This window comes from Sus scrofa, chromosome 6, assembly GCF_000003025.6.
Source record: "Sus scrofa isolate TJ Tabasco breed Duroc chromosome 6, Sscrofa11.1, whole genome shotgun sequence".
NCBI lineage: Eukaryota > Metazoa > Chordata > Mammalia > Artiodactyla > Suidae > Sus > Sus scrofa.
The window spans coordinates 18,659,896-18,682,480 of NC_010448.4; the positions used below are offsets into that span (position 1 = coordinate 18,659,896).

At 52.6% G+C, this 22,585-nt stretch overlaps 2 protein-coding genes across 3 annotated transcripts; both read left to right on the top strand.

The window, feature by feature from the left end:
* On the top strand, positions 770–2,105 carry LOC102166944 (metallothionein-1E-like). 2 transcript variants are annotated; one of them, XM_021093890.1, is made up of 3 exons: positions 850–1,048; positions 1,648–1,713; positions 1,871–2,105. In XM_021093890.1, the coding sequence occupies exons 1-3, from the start codon at positions 865–867 to the stop codon at positions 1,960–1,962; spliced, it is 342 nt and encodes a 113-aa protein (XP_020949549.1). In that variant the 5' UTR covers positions 850–864; the 3' UTR covers positions 1,963–2,105. The 2 variants fall into 2 exon arrangements, with proteins under 2 accessions (XP_020949550.1, XP_020949549.1); XM_021093891.1 differs by lacking the exon at positions 1,648–1,713 and having other exon boundaries at positions 770–1,048.
* On the top strand, positions 12,121–13,778 carry MT1A (metallothionein 1A). The gene is given in 3 exon segments (NM_001001266.2): positions 12,121–12,198; positions 12,794–12,859; positions 13,547–13,778. Coding segments are annotated over 3 exon segments (186 nt in total). The 5' UTR covers positions 12,121–12,170; the 3' UTR covers positions 13,639–13,778.

Genomic DNA, 22,585 nt, shown 5'->3' on the forward strand with positions numbered 1-22,585 from the left:
TTCCTAAAGAAGATTTCCCTGTAGTGTCCTGTTAGAATTGAAAGAGCGGCAGTGATTAAAGAAGCCTTGGCACAGACTCCAAGATATGGGATTGTCAGGAAGACCCAAAGGGAAACATCCACGTGTCTGGCTTTGTTATTTAAGGCCAGGTCTGCCTGTCACCTACCCTGATGCCTTCACCCCCCCCCGGGGGGGGGGACATCCCATGCTTTGGGAACCTCCATCCTGGAGTGGACCTGACCAGCTACGCTGAGGGAAACCACTGGCAAATGTAGGCAAAGCAGACCCTGGGGAAATGTGCCCATTCACCTGCTCAGCCGCCCAGAGGGGAAGGAGGGACCACAGGCAGGGGCTTGTGTTCACAGCCTTGCTGTTCCAGGTGAACCTTAGAGAACCGCTGCCTCAAGACCACGCTGGGGACCAGGACAGCGCAGGTTGGGGAAGGGGGGCGGGGAAGGTGGCGAAGGTCACATCCACCACCCATCTCTGCGCACAACTCCAAGCTCCAGCCAAGCTTGGGACATGCGCGCGAGGCTGCCGAGGCTGCCGTTGCGCACGGGCTTCGGGAAAGGGCGAACCTCAGGGCAGAGTTGCGGGGGCTGGGGGTGGGGACGATGGCGAGGACACGGGGGCTGGGTTCCCAGAAGATCGGGGAACACTGGCGTTTGCCGACCTCGCGGAGAGCTGGGGAGGGGCGGGCAGGGAGGCTGGGGCGCTGCTTGCCGCGCGGCGCGAAGTCCCTCCCCGCTGGGGGCGCCGAGGGGGAGGCCGGCGCGGTGCGCACGGAGCCCGGCCGCCTTCCCGGAACCGTGCGCTCTGCCCTGAGGTTTGCTCACCGCCCAGGACCCGGCGCTGCGGGCGGGGATGTGCCGGGCGAGGGCAAGTGGGCGGGGCAGCCTCTGCGCCCGGGCCGCCTCCTGGGGTATAAACCTGAGCACGCGGGCGCCTACACTGCAAGGCGCCTCCTACTGGACCAGTGAATCCGCGTTGCTCTCTGCTTGGTCTCACCTGCCTCCACTCATGGACCCCAACTGCTCCTGCCCCACAGGTAAGAGTTGGCTGGCTTCGAGCCTCCGGATGCCCCATCCCAGGCACAGGACGTGGGGTCCTTGGGGTGAGAGAAAGGGGAATTGTGAGTGGGAGCACAGGTGGACTCCTGTCATTATTCCAGGCCTTTTTTCCTAGCCACGGTCCTGGGGGGCATTTCCAGTCTCCTTTTGCCTCTGTTTTAAGTTTGGGGGTACTGAGGCTACAGGCCGCCCTTCTTGATGTTACCCAGCAAATCAAGGGACATTTGGGTTTGACTCTATGCTCTTTCCAGGCCTCAGAGCTGCCAAGGCTTGGTGGGAGGAAGGGACATTGCCTCCTTGGGTTTCGGCTCATAAGGTGCTGGCCCTCAGCCCCAATCAGCCTGGAGTCAGCCCCAGTCAGGTCTGGAGCCCGGGACCTGCCTGTGGAGGAAGTCAGGAGGGGACCTACCATCCAACACCAGAAGAGAGAAGCTGGGGTTTCTGCATGTGCCTGAGTGGGGCAGGAGCTCCCAGGGCTGGGCCCTGACAGAGCAGGAGGGGGAGGGAGGCATTGCTGACATCTGCTGTGGCCCCTGGGTCCCGCTCCTGCTCACTGCTGTCTCTCCCTTGCTGGCAGGTGGTTCCTGCAGCTGCGCAGGCTCCTGCACATGCAAAGCCTGCAGATGCACCTCCTGCAAGAAGAGTGAGTGTGGGGCCTTCCCTGGGGGTCTGGGGTCTGGGCTGAGTCAGAGGAGGAGCCCTGAGCTCAGCAGGCAGGAGCAGGATAGTGACCAAACTTCTTCAGGAGATGGTTCCTGGCGACACGTGCTGTGACTCTCACTCTGCCCTTTCTTCCCCAGGCTGCTGCTCCTGCTGCCCCACGGGCTGTGCCAAGTGTGCCCAGGCCTGCATCTGCAAAGGAGCCTCGGACAAGTGCAGCTGCTGTGCCTGATGTCGGGGAGACCCTGTCCCAGAAATCAATAGAGCAACATAGACAAACCTCATTTTAATATTTTTCATACAAGCTGACCTCATGCTACATCCCTTTTTCTATGAAATATGTGAGTTGTAATAAATGTTGTCGATTTCACTCTGGCTCTGTTTTCCTTTATTTTTCTTGGACAAAGAGACTTCATGTCTATGAGGACTGGGGTGAGAATTGGGCTAACAATACACAGATCTGGTTTCTGCACCAAAGATTAGCTCCTAACACACTGAGTGCCTTAAGTAAGTCAGGCTACCTCTCTGAGCTTCAGTTCAAAATGAAAGCATCGTCCAGATGACATAAGGACATTAGTCAGGCAATTGTTCCCCCCCTCCTCTCAAAAGTGTATTGATGGCACAGAAATTTCTTTTTTCCTTTTCATTCCCTGGGGTCCCTGCCAAACTCAGTCCTCAGTAATGTGAGCATCAAAAGTACTCAGGTGATGGAATCCAAGTCCCCACCTGTCTGACTTCTACAAAGGCTTGCTTCTAAAACACTGTGCAGTGACTTCTTATTTTCTATCAGTTTTAAAGTTTGGTAAATACAATGAATTGCTAAGGAAATTATGTTAAGGGCACCATATACAAAGCCCATTTTTAGATTCCATACAAATGAAATTAATATATGAAGAACAAATTTTAAATTAGAGATTTTTGTGTGTGTGTCTTTCCTAGGGCCACACCCGCGGCATATCCCAGGCTAGGGGTCTAATCAGAGCTACACCTGCCGGCCTACACCACAGCCACAGCAACGTGGGATCCGAGCCGCGTCTGCAACCTACACCACAGCTCACGGCAATGCCGGATCCTTAACCCACTGAGCAAGGCCAGGGATTGAACCTGCCACCTCATGGTTCCCAGTCGGATTCATTAACCACTGAGCCACGACGGGAACTCCTAAATTAGAGTTTTTTATATGCTGATTATTTGTTCCTTGAAGGCATGTAGGAGCCCTAGAAACACTTCACAAATATCCCGCTGTGACAACACACACCCTGAATAGCCCTAACCCCTGGATTCACATAGGGAACATAACACTTGACCTGCCCAATGCCACCGACAGGACACCTGCTTTCCCTGAGAGTTCTCTGTGGTGACTTGGCTGTGACTCTTTGGAAGTTCCTTCCAAGTCGAGTCGAAATCAGCTTTCCAACATCCCATCTTAGGCTACTTGAAATCAGCAAAGTGGAGTTCGCTGGTGGCCTAGTGGTTATGATTAGGCACGTTCACTGCTGCAGCCAAGTTCAATCCCTGTCTGGGAAATGGGATCCCATATCAAGCTGCTACATTTCAGGCCCCCCCACCCCCCAAAAATGCAAAGTTACTGGGAATTTCACAGCCACTTCTCAGCAAGAGAAAGTGTATCCGAGACAGTGGTTCAGATGAAGGACTCATGTTTTCCTCTGCAGGGTGATGGTTTTTCCGCAGTTTGGAGGGTGTGCTGGTGTTTATTAGGCAGATAGGTGGGCTGAGTGAATTGCAACATATTCCAAGTGTTTGTCCCCCTGGCTGGCTGTGGAGGGAACTGCTAGTGGATGTGCCATCAAAGAGAAAGAGGGGTCACGTGGCTCCGAGGTCAGGACCAAGACTGCCTCCAGGTGCCCTGTGTGAAGAGGGGCTTTAAGGGGGCAGCCTGTGCTGACTGCATGGGTTTGGGTGTCAGGCATCTGGGGTCCCAGCCGCCTTGCCACTTCGTGACCTGGGTGAGTCACTGACACTCTCTACTTTCCATGTCCTCCTTTCTGTAAAGGAGAGTCCATTTCCACGTGAGGGATGAAGTGAGAGGGGGGCCTGGCTCCTAACAGGGCTTCCTGATCAGTGGCCATTATGGTCACTCCCTGCACACTGACACCCCTGCACAGAGAATTCTTTGAGCTCCCAAAAAGCTCCTGGAGAAAGGCTCATTGATTTTTAAGCATGTCAACGGAAGTGTGGGTGGCCTGTATAAGCCCTTTGGGACACAGGGTGCCACAGCATTTGGACAAACACAGAAGCCCTTCCTACCCTTCATGTCACTGCCACAAGCAGTGAGACAGTGAACATGCAGGGGCCGCACTGGCAGGTTCGGCAACCTGCCTAACGTCACACAGCTCATTGTCAGAGGTCCGAACCTACCCCAGAGCTGTCTTACCTCCTGGCCACAGGATGCTCAGGATGATGTCACAGGATGCTGACTCATGCTTCTGTTTATTCAGACCTGGAAGCATTCTTCGAGATAGTCCAGTTGTGCTCCTGGCTGGACAGATAGATGGAGTCTGAGGCCCAGAGAGGTCATAGAGCGTCACAGAGGAATCTGCCTGCCTGCTCAGTGCTCTTCCCGCTGCTGCCTCTGTGCCAGGTGTTCAGTATCCTCATCTTTCATGTGATGTTATGGTGCCCAGTGCTGGATGAGGGCTGGGTGCTGCAGTCAGCCTGCAGGAGTGCCACTCCCCCTAGTGTCGCTTATAACCATGTGGTATCACCTCTCTGTGGCTCAGTCTCCTCCACTGCTGTAAAAAGTAAAATAATACCATCTGCCTCTTAGGTTTAAAGAATTTGGAGTTCCCGTCGTGGTACAGTGGTTAACGATTCCGACTAGGAAGCATGAGGTTGCGGGTTCGGTCCCTGCCCTTGTTCAGTGGGTTAACGATCCGGCATTGCCGTGAGCTGTGGTGTAGGTTGCAGACGCAGCTCGGATCCCTCGCTGCTGTGGCTCTGGCGTAGGCCGGTGGCTACAGCTCTGATTCGACCCCTAGCCTGGGAACCTCCCTATGCCACGGGAGCGGCCCAAAGAAATAGCAAAAAGACAAAAAAAAAAAAAACAAAAACAAAAAAAACAAATAAAGAATTTAATACATGCAAAGAACGGGGAAATATATCTGGCACATAGTCAGTAATCTATATGATTAGCTACTTACTATTTTTTAAAATTCTATCTTATGACTACACCCATAGCATATGGAAGTTCCTGGACCAGGGATTGAATCTGAGCCCCAGCTGAGACCTACGTTGCAGGTGCAGCAATGCTGGATCCTTTAAACCACTGGGCCAGGCCAGGGATGGACCCATGCCTTTGCCAGCACATGAGCCACTGCAGTTGGTTTCTTAACACACTCAGCCATGGCAGGAACTCCTGTTTACTCCTCTTTACTATTGTTTTTAGCGTAAGACACATTTTTCTGCTTCCAGACATTAGGCAAGGGTAGTATGTTAGGTCTGTGTCCTGTCTTGCCCAGTGTGAGCACATGACCAGTTCCTCTGAGAGGTTTATCCTCTCTTCTGCCAAAGAGGGACTGACGCTGCAGATACAAAGCCATGAGCCAGACAGCCTGCGTCCTCCCAAGAAGCATAGAAAGATCCTGCCATTTCTGCTGGCCCCTGCACCAGGATTTCCTTACATTTTTTTCAAAGATTCCTTCTTTCTTAAAAATATTATATAAAAGGACATCACTTAACCAATACTGAAAAAGAGTCTGATTACTTCCAGACATAGAAGGTGGCTATAAATCATATATATACTATTTCTATCACTTTGGTCACTCCAAAGATCGAACTAATGCAGTAGAGAGGTGCTGAAGACACAGCCCGGGGGCGAAAGGAAGCTTTATCAGTGATATTCTCTTTCACTTGGGACGTGTCACTGCCTAAAAACAAAACTGGGTCACCAGTGCTGTGACCCTGGCTTAGCAGCCTCCTTGCACCCTATGTAGTTTTGCCTCTGGGAAAAGGGCCCAACTAGTATTTCCCTGTAGTGTCCAGTTAGAATTCAAAGAGCCAAGTGATCTGACAAGATCTGACACAGACAGCAGTATGTAATTGTGAGGAAAACCCAAAGGGAAACATCCGCTTGTCTTGCTTTGTTATTTAATGCCAGGTCTGCCTGTCAGCTGCAAGGATCCCTTCCCTGGTGGGGGGGGGGGGATCCCATAATTAGGGAGCCTCCACTCAGGAGCAGTGGCCCCGACAGGCTGAGGACAATCAGGGGAAAGTTTAAACAACGGAGCATCCGGACCAGCCTGTCATCACCCCGACAGGAAAGGAGACTGGGCGTCAGGAACACATACAGGCTGAAGCCAGCGTTGCTGGCGTTGCTGTTACAAGAGTCACGACAGGAAATACGCTGCCAAAGATCCACGGTGGGGACCTGGACAGGCCAGGTCAGCTGAGGGAAATGTTTCTGACGGTCACATCCGCCACAGTCGCTGACACAAATCTCTGGCTCCAGCCAGGCCAGGCCAAGAGCGGGAGGCAGAGGCTGTAAACAGGTTCGAGCAGAGCGAACCCGAGGAGCGCGGCTCGGGGGCGGGGGGCGGGGGTGGGGAAGACGCCAAGGACACAGCTGGGTTCCTGGAAAACCGGGGACCAGGGTGGCTACTGACCTCGGGAAAACGGGGAAGGGGCGGGGTGGGCCAGGCACACAGTCCCGCCGTTTCAGCCGGCACCAAAGCGTGCGCTCAGCCCGCTGCGTTGCTCACGGCCGGGAGCCGTCGCTGCGGGCGGGGATCCGCGGGGCAGGACCGAGAAGGGGGCGGTGTCGATAAGGGGGCGGGACTTCTGCGCCCGGGTCGCCTCCCGGGCGGGGGGGTGACGGAGTGTAAACCGAGCACGCGGGCTGCTAGGCTCCAACCCGCCTCCCACAGGACCAGTAGGTCTGCGTTGCTTCTTGCTTTGGACCTCAGGCCTCACCTCGCCTCTACTTGGACCCCAACTGCTCCTGCTCCGCTAGTACGAGTCCTCTGGCTTCAAGCCTCTGGATGCCCCATCCCAGGCACAGGACGTGGGGTCCCTGGAGTTAGAAAAGGGAGCATTGCGGGAGTGAGCACAGGTGGACTCCTGTCCTTGGTCCAGGGCTTTCCTCCTAGACAAGTCCTGGAAGTATGTCAACTCTCCATCTGGCTCTGTTTTAAGTTTGGGGGTACTGAGGCTACAGCCGCCCTTCTTGATGTTACCCAGCAAATCAAGGGACATTTGGGTTTGACTCTATGCTCTTTCCAGGCCTCAGAGCTGCCAAGGCTTGGTGGGAGGAGGGGACATTGCTTCGTTGGGGTTTGGCTCATAAGGTGCTGGCCCTCAGCCCCAGTCAGGTCTGGAGCCTGGGACCTGCCTGTGGAGGAAGTCAGGAGGGGACCTACCATCCAACACCAGAAGAGAGAAGCTGGGGCTTCTGCATGTGCCTGAGTGGGGCAGGAGCTCCCAGGGCTGGGCCCTGACAGAGCAGGAGGGGGAGGGAGGCATTGCTGACATCTGCTGTGGCCCCTGAGTCCCGCTCCTGCTCACTGCTGTCTCTCCCTTGCTGGCAGGCGGCTCCTGCAGCTGTGCAGGTCCTGCACGTGCAAAGCCTGCAGATGCACCTCCTGCAAGAAGAGTGAGTGTGGGGCCTTCCCTGGGGGTCTGGGGGCCTGGGGCCTGGGGCCTGGAGTCTGGGCTGAGTCAGAGGAGGGAGCCCTGAGCTCAGCAGGCAGGAGCAGGATAGTGACCAAACTTCCTGGCGTCCCCTTCCTCAGGAGTGGTTCCTGGCGACACGTGCTGTGACTCTCACTCTGCCCTTTCTTCCCCAGGCTGCTGCTCCTGCTGCCCCGCGGGCTGTGCCAAGTGTGCCCAGGGCTGCATCTGCAAAGGAGCCTCGGACAAGTGCAGCTGCTGTGCCTGATGTCGGGGAGACCCTGTCCCAGAAATCAATAGAGCAACATAGACAAACCTGCATTTTAATATTTTCCATACAAGCTGACCTCATGCTACATCCCTTTTTCTACGAAATATTTGAGTTATAATAAAACTCAAATATTCATTTTCATTCTGGCTCTTTTTTCCTTTTTTTTTTTTTTTTTGGATAAAAAGACTTCATGTTTTTAGGACTAGGGTGTGGTATTGGGCAGAAAGAACAGACTCCTGGTTTCTGCACCAAAGATTAGCTGCTAACACACTGAAAGCCTTAAGTAGGTCAGGTTAGCTCTCTGAGCTCCAGTTTCTCAGTTCAAAATGAAAGCATCGTCCAGATGACATCAAGACATCGGGCAGGCACTGGCTCCCCTCGCTTCTCATTATGAGTACTGATGGTGCAGAAACTTCTCAGTTTTCCTTTTCATTCCCTGGTATTCCTGCCAAACTCAGTCCTCAGTGATGTGAACTTCATAAGGACCCAGAGGGGATGGAATCCAAATCCCCACTTGTTTGATTTCTACAAAGGGCTTGCTTTTAAAGCAGGGACTTGTACTATGCAGGGAGCTATTCTTATTCTCTATCACAGTTTTAAACTTTGGTAAAGAAAATGAATTGTTGGAGTTCCGGTTGTGGCTCAGCGGTAGCAAGCCTGACTAGTATCCACGAGAACGCAGGTTTGATCCTTGGCCTTGCTCACTGGGTGAAGGACCCGGCATTGCTGTGAGCTGTAGTGTAGGTTGCAGATGCAGCTCAGATCTCACATTGCTGTGGCTGTGGTGCAGGCCGGCGCCTGTACCTCCAGTTCCACACCTAGCCTGGGAACTTCCATATGTCACAGGTGTAGCCCTAAAAAAAGAAAAGGAATCGCTAAGGAAATGTGTTACAGATGCAATATACAAAGTCCATTTTTAGATTCCACACAAATAATTACATTAGTACATGAGGAACAAATTAAAGAGATTAATACATGATCCATATGTATTTGTTGATTATGCGGGAGCCCTAGAAATATTTGACAAATGCCCCATTGTGACAACACACGCCTGGAGTATATCTGTTCCTCCATCTGCACAGGGACATACCCTTGGCTGCTCAGTGCCTCTGACAGCTCCCTTGGTGACTTGGCTATGAATCTCTGGAAGTTCCTCCCTAGGTCAGGCTGAAATCAGCCCTTCCTTCAAAATTCAGCCCTTGGGTACTTGAGACCAGCCAAGAGACTGGAATCTCCCAGCCATTTCTCAGTGAGAGGGGGTGTACCTGAGACAGCAGTCCAGATGAAGGACTCATGTTTTCCTCTGCAGGGTGATGGTTTTTCTGCAGTTGGAGGGTGTGCTGGTGTTTATTAGGCAGATAGGTGGGCTGAGTGAATTGCAACATATTCCAAGCGTTTCTCCCCCTGGCTGGCCGTGGAGGGAACTGCTAGTGGATGTGCCATCAAAGAGAAAGAGGAGTCACGTGGCTCCGAGGTGCCCAAGACTGCCTCCAGGTGCCCTGTGTGAAGAGGGGCTTTAAGGGGGCAGCCTGTGCTGACTGCATGGGTTTGGGTGTCAGGCACCTGGATGAGTCACTGACACTCTCTACTTTCCATGTCCTCACGTTTCTGTAAACGTGAGGGATGAAGTGAGAGGGGAGCCTGGCTCCTAACAGGGCTTCCTGATCAGTGGCCATTATGGTCACTCCCTGCACACTGACACCCCTGCACAGAGAATTATTTGAGCTTCCAAAAAGCTCCTGGAGAAAGGCTCATGATTTTTAAGCATGGCTGAGTGGAGACAGAGATGACATTGGAACCTTGTTGATCCAATGTCAAGGGAAGTGCAGATGACCCTCATAAGCCCTTGGGACACATGTGCCATAGTATTTGGACAAACACAGAAGCCTTTCCCACCCTTCATGTCATCAGTGAGAGAGTGAACATGTACAGAGGGCACTGATTATGCATTCTTCCAGAGAGGTTCAGCAACCTGCCCAAGGTCACACAGCTCATTGTCAGAGGTCTGAACCTACGCCCGGCCACAGGGGCTCACTATGATGTCACAGGATGCTGACTCATGCCTCTGCTTATCCAGAGCTGGAAGGGTCCTTTGAGTCAAGCCAGTTGTGCTCCTGGCTGGACAGATAGATGGAGTCTGAGGCCCAGAGAGGTCACAGAGCTACGCAGAAGATCTGCCTGCTCAGTGTTCTTTTCGCTGCTGCCTCTGTGCCAGGTGTTCAGTGTCCTCATCCTTCATGTGATGTCATGGTGCCCAGTGCTGGGGGAGGGCAGGATGCTGCAGTCAGCCTGCAGGAGTGCCACGCCCACCTGTGCCATTTATAGCCATGTGATGTCACCTTTCTATGGCCTAGTCCCCTGGGTTGTAAAATGGCAAAACAATAGTGTCTGGCTATGTAATAATTTAATACCTGCAATAAATTTAGGATTAGGAATTTAATATGGTTTAAGAATTGAATAGATGTACCAAACTCAGAATGAAGCCTGGCATACAGTGAGTAATCTATATATTAGCTGTTGCTTTATTATTATCGTTCGCATCGTTGGAGATATTTTCCTACCTCCAAACCAATAAGGCAGGACTGTGTGTCTTGTGTCGTCCTCATCAACTCCTTGAGCATGTGCCATTGCACTGAGGGGTATCCTGTTTCCCACGAAAGAGGAGCTGGCACTAGGGATATACAACCACGATCAGGTCTCCCAGTGTCCTCCAAACAGATGAGGGATGATGCCTGCAATTTCCGCTGCCACCTGCACCACGATCATATACATATAAATGATTTTATTTATATAAAATGAATCTCCTGACCACTACTGAATCTGAGAATCAGTTTACTTCTAGTCATAGAGGGCAGCCACAAGAACACATAAATATATGTTCCTTTTCTACCACTTTTGTCATAGCCAGGATTGAGGAAATGCAGTAGAGAGGTGCTGAAGACACAGCTCTGGACCAAAGGCAGGCTTTACTAGTGACATTCTCTTTCAGTTGAGAAGTGCCAATGCCAAAACACAGAACTGGGTCACCTATTCCAAGTGTTGCGGAAACCGCAAAGACCGTGGCAGTGGAAGGAGACAAACGGCACTCGGAGATGTGGAAAAGCAAGGTTTATTCAGCACCGGTGCCGGCTCAGAGGAGTCACCTCCAGAGTCTGAGCACCAGGTCTTTGTTCTCAGCAACTTTTATACATTACAAGGTCTTGATTTTCCCATGTAAGCATCCCCGGGACCTTCCCCCTTCCCCAAGCAGACAGTGTTCCTCCCTAAGAAACTCAGCCAGCAAGGTTACAGAAGCGGAACTGATAAGCGATGCTGGGTACATGATTAGCAGGGCTGCTGGCTTAGACACTGGGTACATAGTTGCTACATTATTATAAGAAGGATGGCATGAGGCCAGCATAGCTGGAAAGGATTGCAGCTACCCTTTTAACCAAGGGGGGTGTTGTTCTTCAGTTAAAACTTATTTCACAAGCACTGTGACACTGAGTCAGCAGCCTCCTTGTACTGTACGCAGTTTTGTCTCTGGGAAAAGGCTCTCAACTAGTACCTCCCTGTAGTGTCCTGTTAGAATTGAAAGAGCGGCAGTGATTAAAGAAGCCTTGGCACAGACTCCAAGATATGGGATTGTCAGGAAGCCCCAAAGGGAAACATCCACGGGTCTGGCTTTGTTATTTAAGGCCAGGTCTGCCTGTCACCTACCCTGATGCCTTCACCCCCCCCGGGGGGGGGTGCATCCCATGTTTTGGGAACCTCCATCCTGGAGTGGGCCTGACCAGCTAAGCTGAGGGAAACCACTGGCAAATGCAGGCAAAGCAGACCCTGGGGAAATGTGCCCATTCACCTGCTCAGCCGCCCAGAGGGGAAGGAGGGACCACAGGCAGGGGCGTGTGTTCACAGCCTTGCTGTTCCAGGTGAAACCTTAGAGAACCGCTGCCTCAAGACCACGCTGGGGACCAGGACAGCGCAGGTTGGGGAAGGGGGGGCGGGGAAGGTGGCGAAGGTCACATCCACCACCCATCTCTGCGCACAACTCCAAGCTCCAGCCAAGCTTGGGACGTGCGCGCGAGGCTGCCGTTGCGCACGGGCTTCGGGAAAGGGCGAACCTCAGGGCAGAGTTGCGGGGGCTGGGGGTGGGGACGATGGCGAGGACACGGGGGCTGGGTTCCCAGAAGATCGGGGAACACTGGGTTTGCCGACCTCGCGGAGAGCTGGGGAGGGGCGGGCAGGGAGGCTGGGGCGCTGCTTGCCGCGCGGCACGAAGTCCCTCCCCGCTGCGGGCGCCGAGGAGGAGGCCGGCGCGGTGCGCACGGAGCCCGGCCGCCTTCCCGGAACCGTGCGCTCTGCCCTGAGGTTTGCTCACCGCCCAGGACCCGGCGCTGCGGGCGGGGATGTGCCGGGCGAGGGCAAGTGGGCGGGGCAGCCTCTGCGCCCGGGCCGCCTCCTGGGGTATAAACCTGAGCACGCGGGCGCCTACACTGCAAGGCGCCTCCTACTGGACCAGTGAATCCGCGTTGCTCTCTGCTTGGTCTCACCTGCCTCCACTCATGGACCCCAACTGCTCCTGCCCCACAGGTAAGAGTTGGCTGGCTTCGAGCCTCCGATGCCCCATCCCAGGCACAGGACGTGGGGTCCTTGGGGTGAGAGAAAGGGGAATTGTGAGTGGGAGCACAGGTGGACTCCTGTCATTATTCCAGGCCTTTTTTCCTAGCCACGGTCCTGGGGGGCATTTCCAGTCTCCTTTTGCCTCTGTTTTAAGTTTGGGGGTACTGAGGCTACGGGCCGCCCTTCTTGATGTTACCCAGCAAATCAAGGGACATTTGGGTTTGACTCTATGCTCTTTCCAGGCCTCAGAGCTGCCAAGGCTTGGTGGGAGGAAGGGACATTGCCTCCTTGGGTTTCGGCTCATAAGGTGCTGGCCCCAGCCCCAATCAGCCTGGAGTCAGCCCCAGTCAGGTCTGGAGCCGGGACCTGCCTGTGGAGGAAGTCAGGAGGGGACCTACCATCCAACACCGAAGAGAGAAGCTGGGGCTTCTGCATGTGCCTGAGTGGGGCAGGAGCTCCCAGGGCTGGGCCCTGACAGAGCAGGAGGGGGAGGGAGGCATTGCTGACATCTGCTGTGGCCCCTGAGTCCCGCTCCTGCTCACTGCTGTCTCTCCCTTGCTGGCAGGTGGCTCCTGCAGCTGTGCAGGCTCCTGCACGTGCAAAGCCTGCAGATGCACCTCCTGCAAGAAGAGTGAGTGTGGGGCCTTCCCTGGGGGTCTGGGGGCCTGGGGCCTGGAGTCTGGGGTCTGGGCTGAGTCAGAGGAGGGAGCCCTGAGCTCAGCAGGCAGGAGCAGGACTGTGACCCTATGTCGCTCCCTTAGCACCTGAATTGGAGTCAGATGTGAAGGAGCCGTAAGGATGATTGTGTCCCAACCTCTCATTCTAAAAGTGTAAACTGAGTCCAGGTTGGTTACCAAGTATTGTCATAGATGAAGTCCAGCCCAGAACCTAGGTCGTCTGTGTCCCTATGCAGCTTTCTGTAGCCTCCAGTGTCCTGAGCACTTTATACTTGAACTTAGTGACAAGGTGCAGTTCCTCTGAACTGTGGATGGAGTCTTTTGCTGTAGACGCAGCCCCCAGCAGCCCTCCCACGCACCAAGCAACTCTGTAAGGGTTTTGCCCCCTCATCTGGAGGACTTTGTTGTTCCCTTGATTGACTGAAAGCCCTGTCACTGTCTCTCCAAGACTGCTCTGACCTGGGCTCAGATGGAGCAGGCAGCCTTTACCTGGAGTCTGAGGGCACTTTTCTCAGGACACAGCACTCATCCTCAAGTCAGGGTGCCCTGAGCCTGGGGACAGCTTGTGCCAGGCCTACAGATGGGAAGGGCAATTCCCCATAAAGTGTCCTCTGACTCTCACTCTGCCCTTTCTTCCCCAGGCTGCTGCTCCTGCTGCCCCGCGGGCTGTGCCAGGTGTGCCCAGGGCTGCATCTGCAAAGGGGCCTCGGACAAGTGCAGCTGCTGTGCCTGAAGTCTGGGGAGACCCTGCCCCAGATGTAAATAGAGCAACTTGGACAAACTTGTATTTTGCTATTTTTCACATGCACTGACTTCATGCTACATCCCTTTTTCTGTGAAATATGTGAGTTGTAATAAAAGTTGTCAATTTCATTCTGGCTCTGTTTTCCTTTATTTGTCTTGAGCAGGAGACTTCATGTCCATTAGGACTAGGGTGGAGTATTGGGCAGGAAGAACAGACCCCTGGTTTCTGCAGCAAAGATTAGCTCCTAACACAGTGAGAGCCTTAAGCAGTCAGGTTAGCTGAGTTTCAGTTTCTCAGATCCAAAGGAAAGCCTCCTATACATGGCATAATGGCATCAGGCACATAGAGGTCTCCACTGTCTTCACAATAAATGTTGGTGGCAGAGAAGCGTCTCAGTTTCTCATGTTCATTCCGTGGGCATCTCCCGGCCACCTTCAGTCCTCCGTGCTGCGTGCCCAGGGCTGCATCTGCAAAGGGCCACATGACCAGTGCAGCTGCTGGGCCTGATGTAGGGGAGACCCTGCCCCAGATGTAAATGGAACAGTGGGAACAGACCTGCATTTTTAAAAATACTCAATTTGACCCGATGCTTCTTTCCTTTTTCTATGAAATCACTGAATGACAATAAACTCACCTAGGTTCCTCTTGCTTCAAATGCCTCCTGATGTGTTGGGAACATGGGACTTGAGCTTTAGGGAACCTGTGCCCTGAGGAATCTGGGAAAATAGGCAGGAGGGTGGGGCGGGGTCAAGCCACTTGCAGTCTGGCCTGGGCTAGTCTCTGCTTTTTTTTTTTTTTTTTTTTTTTTGGCCACGCTTGCCACATGCAGAAGTTCCCAGGCCGGGGTTTGAACCCATGCCACAGCAGTGACAACATCATATCCTTAACCAGCTGAGCCACCAGGGAACCCCTTGCCTCTGCTTTTTTGAGCTATGGCAACATGTATCCTCTACCTCCTGCAGAGTAACTGGGTAACTGGTATCTGTATCAACACCTATGTTCATGTTAGAGGGACGTATGATGTGCCCACTGTAGGCCCTATAACCCTGCTGGGGGCTCAGTGGCGACGTAACGTGGAGTCTGCAAAGCCCTGCAATTACAGATGGTCCTACAGACAGACAATTACCAAATAAAGGAAACAAAAGGGGAGTTCCCATGTAGCACAGTGGAAACGAATCCAACGAGGAACCATGAGGTTGCAGGTTCAATCCCTGGCCTTGCTCAGTGGGTTAAGGATCTGGCATTGCTGTGAGCTGTGGTATAGGTCGCAGATGCGGCTGGGATCTGGCATTGCTATGGCTGTGGTGTAGGCGGCGGTTACAGCTCTGATTAGACCCCTAGCCTGGGAACCTCCATATGCTGAATGCGCGGCCCTAAAAAGACAAAAAACAAAAAGGAAAAGAGAAGAGAAGAAAAAAGAGCAAAAGGGCTGTGACTGGGAATGCTGTGCGTGAGCTTGAGTGAAGAGACGTTTGCCCGTGGGCTTGACCGTCAGAGGGGACAGTTTGAGCGCAGGCCCTGACGTGGGAGAGAACTTGGTCTCTTCAGGAAAGAGCAAGGAGGCCACTGTGTCTGGGACAGTGTCTGAGGGAAGTCTGAGCTCCCTCTGGAGAGGGGAGAGGGGAGACCACGTGGCCTGTTCCTCTGAGGGACTCCTTCCTGGTTGCTCAGCAGAATCACTTAAATCAAAAGAGCTCCTGGGAGGGAGGGGATGTGGAGGAGATAAATTGGGAGTTTGGGATTAAGAGATAACACATTACTATATAGAGAACAGATAAACAACACGGACCTACTTAAAGCACAGGGAAGTATATTCAATATTTTGTAAGAACCTATAATGGAAAAAAGGAGTTCCTGTTGTGGCTCAGAGGTAAGGGACCTGACTAGTATTCATGAGGACACGCGTTCCATCCCTGGCCCTGCTCAGTTGGTTAAGATCTGGCATGGCCCTGAGCTGTGACAAAGGCCAGCAGCCGCACCTCCAATTTGACTCCTAGCCTGGGAACTTCCATATGCCGCAGGTGTGGCCCTAAAAAGCAAAAATAAAATAAAATAAATAAAATAAAATAAAATAAAATAAAATAAAATAAAATAAAGAGTCCCAAGCACCATCCCATTACCCTCTTCCCAGCCCCTAATCTGACTTCTTAGGTCTAAGACAGGCAGGGGGAACCCTCATTTTGACAGGTACCCAAGGTTGCAATCCCCTGACACGGTCACACAGGATCATTTTGTGGAATGAACTGAGCCTCTGCCAGGCGCTATGTCCACCCCAGTAGGTGTTGGAAGCCAATTCCCCCAACACACAGCTGCCCATCCTGGGGCCTGAGGGAGCCTGGAGGAACCTGGTTGCTGTCAGTCTGTGGAAGGAGAGGCGAGCAGGCCCCGCCACGCGGGATGCCGTGTCTGAGTGTCTTTGCAGAGACCAAGCCAGGCTGAGAGGGCGCTCCAGCCTCCTGCGGGCTCAGGCTAGGGAAACACCACCTTCGGGGTGGGCTAATGTCCCAGCCACTGCTTCCTGGTGAGAGAGCCGGGCACGGCCTTGTGGGGGCTCCGGCAGGGGTATGACATGGCACGGCTCTGTTTGGTCTGGAAGTCCTGGTGCCAAGGTCGCAAATGTGCCTGGCTGTGGTTCTTTCCCAATTCCCCTTTGGAGAACCGCAGCTGCCAAACCTCTCTGGGGAAAGGTACATGATGTTTTCAGCCGGCCTGACAAACACAGTCACCCAACTGGCAGCTTTTTACTTTCCAAGCCGTGTTTGGAGTGACATCTCCCCAAGGGGTGGGGCGGGCATGACCATTATGGGCGTTTTGTGGGAGAGATTCATTTATAATTTTTTTTAAATGCCTGCATCAGAATGTTTTGTTTAATTACAGAAGTTATTACCTTGTTTAACTAGTAAAGCAATTAAACACATCAGCTCTGGAGCCAGACTGCCTGGCTAGAACCACAGCTCCACTACTCAGGGAATTTTGGGGCCCCTCTGTGCCTCATACATCTTATCGCTAAAGTGGGGACAAAAGCGCATTTGTGCTGCACTCGTTGTGAGGTTTAACGTGTCCAACACCGTTCTTGGCACATAAAAGGGCTCAGTAAGTGCTCCTTCCCTCTGGGCCAGACATGTGTCTGACAATCAGAAAGTGATCCATAAATGCTCTGTTTGGTTTATTGAGCACTTACTCGGCCCCAACTATTTGCAAATCATTGTGCGAGGCACCAAGAGGCAGAAAATGAATCAATAAGACCCATCCTTCAGCTGGAGGAGGCTTATCAAGTGCCTGTTGAATTCAGGGAGCATTTATTTATCACCTTAAGATACAGCTGCTGAGCTGGGGCAGAGAGTGACAGAGTCGGAACATTCCTGCCTTTGGGAGAACAGCCCGTTCCACAGGGCCTCTGGGATAAGCCAAGTGTGAGACAAGCTAGGCAAAGGTGGGAGGCCTTGAGATTCAGTTTGTGATTCCATTTGACCAGGAAGCCAGGAGTAAACCCTATTCTCTATTCATTCATTCATTCATTCATTCATTCACATGGTCAATTCTTGGCCAGAACAGACAGGAGCATTGGTGAGTAGGCTGGAAGAGCAGGAGGCTAACTCTTCTGGAAGAAGGGAAGAAGAGGACATGACAGCCTGGCCCAATGCAGATGCTTCGTTTCCCCAAATGGAGCCAATCATATCCTCTCTCCTGAGAAGTGCGCATTCAAGGTGCAGGTGGTGGAGCAAAGGGTAATGGGACTCATGCTACAACTGACCAACGTCACGGGACAGTAAAGAGTCCAGCCCATATGCTGGCCGTGAGGACCATTAGACCAAGCTGCATAATGGGTTTCTGGAGAACTGCTGTGCTGCCCAGTCTTGTAGGGACCCAGAGGGGCTGAACATTGGCTGAGAGGAGTCCCGATGACACTTCACCTCCTTTTGAATTCCGAAAGCAAACCCTGCATCACTTAGGGCTCCTGGAGTGAAAGCAACAGAAATGGACTCTAACGAAGATAAATGAAACAGCAATACTTTGAAAGGGTATTGGGGTCCTCTGGAATTGACCGGAAATGGAGAATTAACCTCAGAAAATGGGCAGGGGGCTATGGGAGGGCAAGCAGCAGGCATGCCCCAGGAGCAGTCTGGCTCGGCTGCTGCAGTTGGCGCAGCCGTCTCCTGCTTCCGCTGTCCCCAAACACCCCCCTACCCCCATCGCCACTGGAAGGTCCCAGGAAATCCAGTTAGTTGAGGCTGGAGAGGAGGAGGATGTGGCCACCTTCAGATGCCCTAGTGGGAGGCAGGACTCTGCATACCACAGGTGGGCTTTCCTCCAGTGCCAAGAAGTCCCAGGAATTCAGCACATCAGGGAAACCAGTCAGCTGTCTGGGAGAGTTTAATAAAGTGATTTTTTTTTTTTTTAAACAAAGGAGTTGGAAGGATTAAGAAAGAAACAAGAAATGGGAAGACTCCCAGGCCTGTAGCAGTAGCACCATTACCAAGCTTAGGGCTTGGGAGTTCCCACTTGTCACAACAGGATTGAGGGCATCTCTGAAGCATGGGATGCAAGTTCAATCCCTGGCTCGGCAGAGTGGAATGCCATATGCTTTGGGGTAACCAAAAAGGGAAAAAAAAAGGTTAGGCCTGGAGGGTAAGGACAAGGCTGTCACTTTGTCCCAGAGAGACCAGTTATAGCTGTAAGAGGGGACACCCCAAAAAGAACTGTGCTCTTCAGATAGGTTGACATTCAACCTTGTGAGAAGGGAGCCTGGAAAACAGATTCTGTGACCCCCTGCCCTCCCTCTCCCATCTGCCAGTGTCCATTGGCTGAACCCAACCAGATACAGTGTGGGGTCAGATGCTGCCCCCGCCCACTCTTGGGCTTATTTAAGGAAGGGTGAGAGCGTGGCTGAAGATAGCCAGCAACCCGCAGACAGGGCGTGCCTCCACCAACAAAGGCCACGTGAGTCTCTTCCTTGAAACCTGGAAGAATGGAACTAATCCAAGGATGAATTCAGCTCTTTGGGTTTGGGGGGAGGGTCAGGCAAGTCTGCTCAGAGCCCCTGTGGGGTGGGGGGTAGAGGAGAAACTGAATCACGCACCTGTGTGTCCCCTTAGGACACTCACCTGGCCCCGCTGGCATCATAATCCCTGCTGGGTACTCAGAGTGATCAATGCAGCCACTCCTGGCTGGCTGAAGGCCCACATTCACTTCCCGCCCTGGGGCCAAGCTGTGAATTCAGCAAAGCCGGTCCCAGGTTCCCCCCACATCGCACGACCGGCCCCAGCTCCCTCTGCCGACTCTCCTGCAGACACTTCTGCTTAGTGAGAAGTGGGGTGGTTGGGGTCTGATGTAAAGGCTGGCTGGGTTGCAGCTCCAGGCCAGCAGTAGGGACTTCTCAGGGCTCAGAAATCCCTCCTCTGAGCCTCTGCCTCTGACTGAACAGACTTATTCTGGAGCACTCAAGGGAGGGGACAGAAGCAAGGTGGGGTAGCTGGTGCTGTCATCGAGGCTCCAGCGATATGCAGGAATAGGTGGACTAGAGCCTGGGATTCCAGAAGTTGCTTCGAAAGCTGGGGGATGGGATCTGAGCCCGAGCACCAGCCACCCTGGCCTGCCTGATACATCCTCGCCATCATGGGGTGGGGGTGGGGTTGGGTACAGCCATCACTGGGGTGGGGGTACAGCCACGCAGGCTGCCTAGCCTCTGCTCTGTCCCCGAGACACCTCCCCAGCACTTCTGCACCCCCACACCCCCATAGCAAGGCTAAGCCAGGACTTCCACTAGCAATTCAGTGACCTTGGGACACCCCAGCTGGGAAGCTTTACCAGTGTCACGTGGTCCTCCAGAGACAGAGGGAAATTCTTCATCCAGAGAAGTGACTTCTGGGAGTGGATTCAGGCTTGTGATGGACATGAATCAAGTTGGCTGTCCAGCATCCATCCCCCAGCTTCCTTTTAAAATTTTATTTATTTGTTTGTTAATTTTGGGGCTTCATTTGTGGCATGTGAAATTTTCTGGGCCAGAGATTGAACCCATGCCACAGTGGCTGCTGCAGTGACACCACCAAATCCTTAGCCTGCTGTGCCACAAGGAACACCCCATCAACTTCCTTTCGGGGAATACCCTCTGCCCCCATCAAACACAGACTTGGAGGGAGGGGAAATCCAGGGGTCCAGCTAAAAAAGCTAGAGGTCCAGACCTTTGCTCTTCAGGGAGCCTCAGCCAATCAGACATTCGCCTGTGGAATGCAAACATGGGCTAGAATGAGTTCCAAGGACACGCTTCACGGGCATGTGTGTTGATGGGATCCTTTGGTCCCTGAGACCAGATCTGTGGATCCTGCTTCCCAACCCTGTGGCATTTCCTTGTTTCAGCCCTCTTTCTGAGCCTGGTCCCCCACCTTCCAGCAAATGACTTCCACTTAGTTCTATCGCTTGTAATCAAGGAGTATGGCGAAGATGGTGATGGGGCAAGGGTGCGTCCTCCGTGGCATCACAGGACCACATGCTGTGCCCAAGACTGGCCATGAGAAATGCCCAGGGTTTGAGACTCTGAGGGCAGAGTAGGACCGGGGCCTGGACACCACCTCGCATCCTGAGTCACATTCCTTCTTGCCTGGGCCTGTGAGACACGCCCATGGGTGAGGTTTTATCTGGGCAGGTAGGCAGTTCCTGCCCTTAGGACCTGCCACTCTCAGGCCTGGGAAACTTCCTTTTCTGGCAGGGGTTCAACGTTTGTATCGATCAGGTGAGGCTTCTCATGCCCTACAGGCCACATGGTGCCAGATGGAAAAAACGACACGAAAGCCTCAAAGAAAAGCTCCCCTGGAAAAAAGTGCCCAAAGAGGCAACTCAGTGTGTGCAGGGCCTTGGCACCCCTGAGTCTCCCGAAGGAGTGAACAATGTAAGAAAAGGCTTGGAGATGGGAATGAGAGCCTTGTTTGATCATTTCCCAGAAATGGGGAGCCATGGAGGGTTGTGGGGCAAGGGACCGATGTGATTGGGGCTGAGCATGTATTCATTCCCAGGTGCTTCCACTGTGCTGGGCAAGCACTGATTAGCAATGATGAATAAGACAGTCTTTGCCCACCAGGGGCCCTCAGTCCATAGTGTGGGTGTGTGTGGGTGGGTGGGGACTCAAGAACACAGAGGGTGATAGAGGCCATCAAGCAGATACCCCACACTTGTCACCACCCCCACTTGCTACCACGCTGGTCCCAGCTACCATCTGCTCTCTCGTCCTAGTTTCCAGACTCATCTCCCCATGTCTGCCTTGCCTCCTGTAATCTATTCTCAGCCCAGCAACCAGAGGGATCTTCTGCTCAAAACCCTCCACTGGTCTCCATCTCACTCCCTGCAAAAGGCAGACTCCTCACGAGAGCCCGCAGGGCCAGCCCAGAGCGGGTGGACACACATCCTCCCTTGGAACGTTGGGACTTTTAAATTTCTGCCCATCAAAGAGGTGCAAAAGGGTACCACACCGCAACTTTAATTTGCATTTTCTCTGTCGCTGAAGATGCGGAATATCTCTTCATAGGTTTCTTGCCAAATGTGGGTTGCTGTTTTTGTTTTGTTTTGTTTTGTTTTTTTCTGAGAAATGCCTGTCACTAACTTGTACTCACTTGAAAGAACTAAATGAGGGAGTTCCTGTCGTGGCGCAGTGGTTAACGAATCCAACTAGGAACCATGAGGTTGCAGGTTCGATCCCTGCCCTTGCTCAGTGGGTTAACGATCCGGTGTTGCCGTGAGCTGTGGTGTAGGTTTCAGACACGGCTGGGATCCTGCGCTGCTGTGGCTCTGGCGTAGGCCGGTGGCTACAGCTCCGATTAGACCCCTAGCCTGGGAAACTCCATATGCCGCGGGATAGGACCAAGAAATACCAAAAAAAAAAAAAAAAAAAAAAGAACTAAATTGAGTCCATGCTTTATTTGGAATTCGTTAACTTTTACCTAATGTCCTCTTTCTGTTCCAGGATTCCAGCCAAAATACCTCCGTATAAGAGTTCCCCGTGTGGCTCAACAATAACAAACCCAACTAGGAACCATGAGGTTGCGGGTTCGATCCCTGGCCTTGCTCAGTGGGTTAAGGATCCAGCGTTGCCATGAGCTGCGGTGTAGGTCACAGACGTGGCTTGCACCTGGTGTGGCTGTGGCTGTGGTGTAGCCTGGCAGCTGTAGCTCCGAATTGACTCCTAGTCTGGGAACCTCCATATGCCAAGGGTATAGCCCTAAAAAGACAGAAACAAACAAAACCCGTAAAACCACATTATAGCTAGTCGTCATGTCTCCTTGGGCATCGCTTGGCTGGGACAGTCTCCCAGACTTTGCTCGACTTGGCCACTATCTGAGGAGTGTTGCAAGATGCCCTCTACTGGAATGTGTCTGATGTGTTTTTCATCATTAGATGGGGGTTGTGCATTTGGGGAGGAAGACCACAGAGGCCCTCACCACCTCACATATCACCTTGACTTAGCACAAGCGACCTTCACCTTGCCCACCTGGCCGAAGTAGCCAGATGTCTCTCCTGTACGGTTACTGTTCTCCACTCTCCATGCTTTGCTCTTTGGAAGGAAGTCACTTTATATTTAGGCATCTAAGGAGTGAGAAGTTTTGCTCCTTCAGGGCAGGTGTCTACACACACTAGTTGAAATTCTGCTACACAGGTAATTTATATCTTCCTCATTTATTTACTCATTTATTATTTATTTATGTCAGCATGGATTCGTGGGTATTTATTTTACACTTTGGGTTTGTAATCCAAGAGGACTTTATTTTGTTCCTCAAATTGTTTCAGCTGTAGCCATCAGGAGCTCTTTCATTGGTTCCTGTGTCACTTTGACATACCCCTGTCTTTGTGAATTTTCTTTTTTCTTTCTTTTTTTTCTTTCTGTCTGTCTGTCTTTTTGTCTTTCTTTCTAGAACGTCATTACTTTCTGTTTGTGCCTACTCTTTAT

Bases quoted from the DNA above. Each gene is read 5' to 3' on its own strand.
- LOC102166944 (XM_021093890.1), top strand. From the start codon at position 865: ATGTGCCGGGCGAGGGCAAGTGGGCGGGGCAGCCTCTGCGCCCGGGCC. The intron at 1,049-1,647 runs GTAAGAGTTGGC...CCTTGCTGGCAG, and splicing joins CAACTGCTCCTGCCCCACAG to GTGGTTCCTGCAGCTGCGCA. The intron at 1,714-1,870 runs GTGAGTGTGGGG...TTTCTTCCCCAG, and splicing joins ATGCACCTCCTGCAAGAAGA to GCTGCTGCTCCTGCTGCCCC.